Consider the following 9,051-nt stretch of genomic DNA (forward strand, 5'->3'; position numbering starts at 1 on the left):
TATGATGCACTCTAAATCCTGACTGAAATTCCTCAAATAAATTATTATCATGGAGAAAATCACACAGCTGGTCTGCGACTACTTTCTCAAGGATCTTTGACATAAAGGGAAGATTAGATATTGGTCTATAGTTGGCTAACACCTCTGGATCCAGGGTGGGCTTTTTTAGTAGAGGTTTAATTACAGCTACCTTAAAAGACTGTGGTACATAGCCTGCTAATAAGGATATATTGATCATATCTAATATATGAGTGTTAACTCTGATCAGACAGAAAGCGTTTTGCAGGTTGCAAAAAAATACCACCTAGTGTCTAGTTCCTAAAATGTTGCGGCAGAGGGTACTAGCTGTAGCTCTGGTTGAGGGTGAGAGGCTGTCTGCAAATGGTTTGTTGGGCACAGGGAAATGGAGATCTGTGTGGGTACGTGAGACCCTAAAAAAGAGGATGGATCAAGGGGATTCCCACCACTTGGTCCAGGAGCTTGCTGTCTGTCATCGGGTACATTACAGTATGCAAACACTGGACACTACACCAGCATGAACATCCCACAATAAAATGTGGGAGACGACCACGGTCATAACAGACACAGACGACTCTGTGACGTCAGTAGCGCTTTAATTTAAGTATAAGAATCTACTTTGAATTGAATTAAATTGTGGGTAGAGCTGGCACAGGTTACCATAGTTACATGTCTCCAACTGGTAAGGAGGCTCTGAGGAACTGACAAGTTAATTACAGCTCAGTGCATCTGAAAAGATACATACTATTGTTTATTGACACAAAAGTATATAGTGCATAGTATGCGATTTCAGACGCAGCGAAGGACATGACCTCTCCACCTTCTACTCCTTCTGACTTCTCTTTAGATGTGTTCCTCCCATCATGCCTCCCTAAATTTACAGGAGAGCAATAATCTCAAACTGCATCACAAAGTTACAGCTTTGTTTAAATATAAATAACATTGTGGTTCGATTGCAGCGCTGACAAGAAGCTCATGCTTCACAGATTGTTTGTTTTTCTCCTTGTCCTGTTCTACTTTCTGATCTCTCTTCTCCTGACTGGAAGCAGCCTGTTAGTATTGGACGCAGTCCTCATAATAACAAAGATATCATTCTGTCAGAAGTTAGTTGTGTTGATACGGCTTATCTTTTAAGAGTATCAAAAAGACACATCTCATAAGTTTAATTAGGATTTAAGGATTTTTTAATCTTTTGAAAATCAACATATGACTGTTCAGCTTTGATTCTTAAAGTACAGCATGTCAGTTTGTCGAGCTCTGCAAAAGAAGAAGACGAAAGATGTGCAAGTGACACAACACAAGCACAGAGAAGGACACAGAGGAGAAGATGTTGGGTTCCAAACTTTGTGTAATGCTAACAGGAACAGATGATACCGTGATGTTGGTGACAGCTAATCTAGTCTTGGGTCAGCTCCGCAGGCCAGCAGCAAAGTTTGGCTCAGAGAGGGAGAGCTATAAATCACTTACCGACACTCTCTCCCCCTCACACACACGCGCACACACACACACACACACACACACACACATACACAGAAAAAGCAGTGAGAGATCACATCTGCCTCATCTCTGGGACCTAGAAGACTCAGACACCCCATGTGAATGTATGCACATGTAGCAAACACACAGGCGTAGACAAAAAAAAAAGAAATTCAATTTCACTTTCCCGAGCCATAATCTCTTAAACATCTTAAACTTTTAGGTTCAAACTTCACCTCAACATTAAATTGCTGATTCAGTGCTCGTTCTGCCCCCTGCAACCCGTCTCCAGGTTTCTGCTGCAAGAGAATATTTTTCCTCTTAAACAAGTGGGTTTTATCTGAAAAAGCAGCCATTTAAATCTGCAGGGAAATTTTAGCATTTTGTTTCATCGTGTTGTAGCTGACCTTAAGATGTGGAAGTCAGTCCTAGAAGTTTTGTTGAGGTGGACACAAAAGTGCCTCATTTGTCCCACTGCACTGAGGAATTTGCTGAAGGACGGTGGATTTATACCTTCCAAGGCAAGATAAGAATGGGAATGAGTCACAGAACTTAAAGCACTCCTGCCACTATAATTACTTGAGCTCATGTCCGACTGACTAATGTAAAATCCCAGTCCTGTTTCCAAGAAATTATGTTTGTATGTTACTATGCTACCATGTCCAAATCTGAGGCCATGGTTCTCTGCTGGAAACCAGTGGATGGTCCTCTCCAGGTTGGAAGAGAGTTACTGCCTCAAGGGAGGGAGTTCAAGTATCTCGGGGTCTTGTTCACGAGTGAGGGTAGAATGGAGTGTGAGGTGGATCGGTGGTCTGGTGCGGCATCTGCAGTGATGCGGGTGCTGTGCTGGACTGTCGCGGTGAAGAGGGAGCTGAGCCAGAGGGCAAGGCTTTCGATTTACTGGTCCATCTACGTCCCAACCCTCACCTATCGTCATCAGCTCGGGGTAGTGCCCAAAAGAATGAGATCACGGATACAAGTGGCCGAAATGAGTTTCCTGTGTGGGGTGACTGGGCTTAGCCTTAGAGATAGGGTAAGGAGCTCCGACATAAGGAGGGAGCTCGGAGTAGAGCCACTGCTCCTTCTCGTCGAAAGGGGTCAGCTGAGGTAGCTCAGGCATCTGATCAGGATGCCTCCTGGGTGCCTCCCATTAGAGGTGTTCCAGGCATGTCCCACTGGTAGGAGGCCCCAGAGCAGACCCAGAACATGCTGGAGGGATTACATATTTCATCTAGCCTAGGAACGCCTCGGGGTCCCCCAGGAGGAGCTGGAAAGCGTTGCTGGGGAGAAGGATGTCTGGGGTGCTTTGCTTGGCCCGCTTTGACCCGGCCAGATAAGCGGATGAAAATGGATGGATGGATTGATTTTACTAAACTGCTTTCTTAATTAGATTGTTGTGGCAGTGTGCTGCCTGGATTATATTCATAGTTAATGTTTCTTTCAGATATCAATACACTACATTAATGTACCCTGTAGTCTTTGCAAGGAGGTGGTTCGGGAGGACAGCAGGCGTACAAAATGCAGGACCTCTGCACTAGAACTGTATCAACATTTTTTTGCAACCTTTCAGGTACATTATTTAGCAACATTTCCTCAATATGTTAATAAAAAACGTCATTTGCTCTGCATTGTTTCCCTCAAAAAGTATTCGCTTTTTCAGATTAGTTGTAAATGTAATTTTTTAGAAGACATGGCTGGAAAATCCCCAACTTTCCTGTTTAAGGTTTGACATAATTCATCTGGAAATGTTCTGCTCCATCTATCAAGATGAATATTCATAAAACTATATAATACGTAACGGAACATGTGTTTTATTTGTAGCTGTTTGTCTGGTCTTTGGTCAACTGGTCCAACTTTTCAAAGTCTTAAAGAGTCAGAACTGTCAGATGTCCCTTGTGGATAGCAACAGAATCTTCCTTCACTAGGCTTTGATTTGGTGATTAAATTTTGTTTCCTTTTCCTCCTAATACCTTTGTATTTACAGCTGGCCTCCGGTCCGTCAAGTTATTGTAGCATTTGATGATGTCCTGAGTGTGTGGCAAATGAGTCCAAGTGTCTGTCTGACCTGCACAATATACTGCTTTTGAATTTCCAACAACTTGACCACCTGAAGGTTTTTCTTAATTTATCTTGCTTGACTTGGGAGCAGTCCACCTCACGTTTGCCAGCTACGAAAGAAAAAATAGCAACAATCTTCTTGTGACTGTTTTATCAGTCCACGCTGAAGCGCTGTGTAAGAGGAAAGTCATCATAAACGTACTTCCCCCTGCGGATGAACTGTAAAACATTCAGAGTGAAAAAACATCGACCCTTCAGACTCTGCACATACAGGGCACTGCGGAGAGACAGTTTTGATTAATTAATAAAAGAAATGAGATCTGTATGAGAGATACTCCTGTCTTACTGTGTCTCCCACACACTTTGATTTGGTTTTCCCATGTCACCCTGATAAGAGGGTAGACATTTAAATGCCCAGGAAGGCTCACAGATTCAGACACAGGGAGGAGGTCCAGGAGAAGACATTTATTATGGAGACCTTCACTCCAATTCAGCGGCTGTGTCAAATGTTGGCACAGACTTTGTATCATCTGCAATATAATACACATACTCTGTGATATGCCAGGCCTGCACACACATTACAACCAACCCCCTCAACACAGTCAGTCAGTCGGTGGTCAAGGACATGTTTCCCCCAAGATAAACAAGCCTTTATTCAAAAGCTGTAACAACATCAAACTGATATTTATCATATCAGCACATGGCTCTGTGGCCAGGAAATAGTTGTCTTTTATTTGCCCCTGGATCACAATGCGTTACACTGTGATATGCATTCACCGGCTTTACGTGCTTGGCAGGTTTTTGTGTGTACGTGTGCGTTGTGATCAGATATGCATCTGTGTGTTTTACAGCGTTGGCAGTAGCAGAAAGGAAGCCCATCCAAGGCACAGACTCGCTTTCTGTTTGTGGGCACTGACACTTTGGGGCTTATGCGCATGTGTTGTCTTTACGACACAAAGGACATGGACACAAATTTAAATGCATGTAGTCATACCAGCTGTTGGATCAGATGACGAGGCATAAAGAAAAGGAGAGAGATGGAGAGTAATGGGGTTGGGACGTTAAAGGAGAGAGGGAAAGAGAGATGAGCATGGCTATTTCTGAGTACACATCCCAGTCAAATGTTTATTCTCCTCCTGTGCTTTTATGTTCCAGGGTCCTGCTGGTACCAAAGGCGATAAGGGAGAACGAGTAAGTCATTCCACTCACACACTTAAACCACTGTTTAGAGCAAATCATGTTTTACTGCTCCATTTTGCAGTGGTAATATTGTTATTTTGCTGAGGTAAAACTCAAAACTATTACTCACTAATGCTTCACAGCCTTGTTTTGAAGAAACTGAATTACCCTCTAGTACACATTCACTGTTTCTTTTTTGTCTTTTTACACAAGCATTCACTTTATTTATTTCTTCCACTCCCTCAAACTCATTTAGAGCAAATCAAATCAGTGTTCATGGTTCAAATTTGCAGCAGAGCAGGGCCTGTATTTTTGCTGACACAGTAGCTGGGCCATCACTGCCGAGGGCTTGAGAGACGCGCAACTTGCCAAGTTGAATCAAACCTGTAATTCCTGTATCTGTCCTGTTTTATCAACTGTTAGGGACATTTGTACCTCGCTGCAGTTAATTTTTGTTGGAAGACTCAACATGAAAGTCTCTTAAAAAAACATGGCAGGATTTTCCTCTCTGTGTTGTGCATTTCGTGGAGTGGGCCAGTTGTGGATAAAGCTGGTTAAAGTCTTATTAGTATCTTGTAGTGTGCATCTAGTCTGGAATTCCCTCACACAGTGATTTAACTAAATGGAGGGAAGAGTGAACATTTACTACAAAGCTTATTCTTCCCCTAATACATTTTTGTGATATACACAGTCATAAATGCCACATCCAATGATTGTGTAATAGTGATGATGATTACTGTAAGGCAAAATAGGAGAGTGTCAGATGTTGAATTTATTATAAACATCAGTTATCAGTGAGACCTTTTTGATTTAAAGGGACATTTCACACCAAAATCAAAAATACATATCATCCATCTTACCTTTAGTGCTGTTTATCAATATAGATTGTTTTCATGTGAGTTACCAATTGTTGGAGGTATCAGCAGCAGAAATGTCTGCCTCCTCTCGAATATAATGCAACTAGATGGCACTCGGCTTGTGGTGCTCAAAGCACCAAAAAAATACATTTGAAAAACTCAGCAGCAATGTCTCTTTCCAGAAATCACGACCTGCTTACTCAAGATAATCCACATCCTTTGTTGTGAGCAGTTTCAAGTAGGAACTATATTCTTCCTACCAAACTACACCTGCAAACAGTATCACTCCCCAGAAGGAAGTCTGCATCTACTCATTAACGAGAGGCTCGTGCTCATGATGCGCATGAGATGTATACATCGGTGGTGTCCTCCTCAGCTGAGCAGTGACATTAGCTAGCTTAGTGAAGCTAGGTGAGCTAGCAGTAGATGCATGCTTCCTTCTGCGCTGTGATACGGTTTGTGGGCGAAGTTCAGTAGCAAGAAAATAGTTCCTATGTGAAACTGCTCACAGTAAGGTCTGTGGATTATCTTGAGTAAACTAAGTTATAAACTGAATTGAGTTTACTTGGTCATGGTTTCTAGGTAGAGATGTTGTTAAGTTTATCAAATGTATTTTTTTAACGCTTGAGCACCACAAGCCAAGTAACATCTAGTTCCATTGTATTTGAAAGAAGGCAGACATCCCTATGGCCGATATTGCCAACCTCAGCAACTCACACCTAGACTCACAAGTCAGTCTTTAGACGCTTTGCTTAACTAAAGACTGATGACTTTCTCCCTGATTTTGTGTTTAGATGGGCGGATACAATTTCAGAGTTTAAAAAAACTCCCTACGTTGCAGAACCAATAGTAAATCTGCAGGGCGGTCCTTCGGTGGCTCGCTGAACTCTTGTGCTCGTAAACATAGTCCGACTAGAAACACGTGTAGCGGTACAAAATGGCTCAAGTCGCTGTAAGTCCTTCATTTCCACAATCTTGTGGACTGAACACACGTTTGATAAAACGGAGTTAAATCTCTCGGCATCCATTTTCAAGCTCTCTGTGTGTTTGTTTCCTTGTGGACGAGAAAAGGGGGAGCGCACATTTCCGAGAAGGCGTGTCCTTTTCAAAAATGCAAGAGGCGTTGCTTTGTTGCCGGCCGTTTTCGCCGGTGTGTTAAACACACTTTAGAAAGGAGTGTCCCCAGACTATCAGAAGGTGGAGATCTCTGATTGTCTGGTGGCGAGACTACACTCACACCAAAACAATCTAGACTGATAAATAGCGCTACAGGTAAGAGGAAAAATATGTTTGGTTGATTTTGGGGTGGACTGTTCCTTTTAGATGTATGTAAGGTTTTTAAAGGTGTGATAAAGTCAAGTCTTCACTCCATCGCACTCAACCAGTGTAGTGTCAATTTAGTGACTCAAAATCAATAGCTTTTCAATGTAATATTGTTTTGAAGGGGTATTACCATCCTGTACCTAGTCATTATTAAAATCTATGGGTGTTACAGTGATTTAATATTGTAGTCCTAAAAAGTCCAGTGACAAAAATAACATTTGACTTTTTTTCCCTAGTATGGGTCAAGAGCCAAAAACACTGGTTCCCACACTTCCCATAATGCATCTTTACAGCACTTTACATTAGACACTCCTCTTTAATTTCTGTTTAATTGTGTAATTTACAAATACTTTGCTGTCATAAGTGTGCTATCTGTTGGCCACATAAATATGAGGGACGTCAGAGTGTGGAATAAAGGTGGAGTGCGCTCGTTAAAACACCCACAAAACACCCACCCACCAATTTATCAACCACTGGTCTGGGTGTTTGTGTTCCTGTGGTTGCTCAAACAGAAAAGTGGTATCTGTCTCCTGTGTGGTTGTATAATATCAGACCATGAGAGCTCTGTGTTTGTTCTTCAGGGGGATGTGCAGTCCCAAGCGGCTGTGCGTGCCATCGCACGGCAAGTGTGTGAACAGCTCATCCAGAGTGAGTAATCTGTGATATTTACACATTAACACCAGCATGTTATTAGGTGCAATTTTGTCTTGCTGGAAATGTTTCCTCTGACCTCCTCTGCCTTCATGTATTGTCTTTTCTTATTGTCTCTGTGATATATTGTCTCATGATAAAAAAAACAAATTTAGAAAATTCTCAAAACTTAAGAAAATTCTAAATGATTTAACACTATCACCAATTCTTCCTCCCTGCAGGCCACCTGTCTCGCTACAACTCCATACTGAACCAGATTCCCGCCCAGTCAGCGGTGTCAATCCGAACAGTACCCGGACCACCCGGAGAGCCGGGTAGGAGAGGCCCCCCAGGACCTCAGGGAGAGCAGGGGCCATCCGGCAGGCCAGGTTTCCCTGGTACCAGCGGCCAGAACGGACGACCAGGAGAGAGAGGTGAGTGATGAGGATGTTTAAATATGTGTTTATGAGTAACGACAGAGTTATCTATAGGATGCACAACAAATGTCGTGATTGAGAGAGACGGACGGAGGAAAAATATACTCTGCAATTTCCATACATATACCTCTCATTCTCTCAGTAATATACAGACTGATTGCAATCCATTATCAGCCCTTCACTGTTTGGGTTATGTCTAGACACTCTGGCTGCATGCTGTTGTTTATATTAGCATGAGAAAGAGTGAGGAAATATTTGAGTGTTTATTAGACCGCCCTTGATGCAGTGAGCAGGTGATGGTGTGAACTGAAATCGTAATAGTCATAACTGGAAAATAAGATGACAAAGAAAATGTGTAAGAAATAAAATATACAGTGTAGAAGAGTATGAGGTATGGTTTAGAGAGACATGGCTATATGGAGCCTTTGTTCGGGGGGGCTTTTTATGCCTAAGGGGGATGAACACTGGGGATTGTGTCTTATGGACAGTGCATTTAATCCCTGGGACACCAGGGTGCCCCTGCGTTTGGGTTTTCTGTCATAGCTTACAAATAGGGGTTACTGGTTTATAGGAAGGAATCTCAATTTAGTTAAAGGAAACATGTGCTGATTTTACACATTAAATAGGGCTGCGCAATATGGAGAATATCAAATATCACAATATTTATGACCATGTACTTTGACATCGGTATTGCAACAATATTGTAGGATTGACCATTGGTGCTTTTACAAAATATTTACACAATGACAGAAGACAACTTCAAGGATATTACAATATTCAAAATCTAAGATAATATCTAGTCTCACATCACAAGATCGATATAATATAGATGCATTTCCTGGCCCTGTAACAAAGTCTGTTAAAAGTCTTGGAGAATACAGCTGCATACGTGGGGGAAAAAAGTGGCTCCAGCAGGAGTGGAAAAAAAATTGATAGATTGCCTTAAACGATGTCCCTTGAGTCAGAACTGTTAGCGGTCAGGTTGTATTGTGGATACTGCTAAATTGGTGGAATTGTCTTTAAAAAAAAAAGTGTAAAGACGACTATCATAATAATTGCAGATAGAGATGTGC

At 42.1% G+C, this 9,051-nt stretch overlaps 1 protein-coding gene across 1 annotated transcript in view; it reads left to right on the plus strand.

The window, feature by feature from the left end:
- LOC126391711 (collagen alpha-1(XIV) chain-like) overlaps positions 1–7,983 on the plus strand; it is a 10,816-nt gene extending 2,833 nt beyond the window's left edge. The window contains exons 4-6 of the mRNA XM_050046613.1: positions 4,708–4,743; positions 7,493–7,559; positions 7,784–7,983. Of these exons, the coding sequence (XP_049902570.1) occupies positions 4,708–4,743; positions 7,493–7,559; positions 7,784–7,983 (303 nt within the window). The remainder of the gene's footprint in view (positions 1–4,707; positions 4,744–7,492; positions 7,560–7,783) is intronic.
- The last annotated feature ends 1,068 nt before the right edge of the window (positions 7,984–9,051 follow it).

Source organism: Epinephelus moara, chromosome 6, assembly GCF_006386435.1.
Source record: "Epinephelus moara isolate mb chromosome 6, YSFRI_EMoa_1.0, whole genome shotgun sequence".
NCBI lineage: Eukaryota > Metazoa > Chordata > Actinopteri > Perciformes > Serranidae > Epinephelus > Epinephelus moara.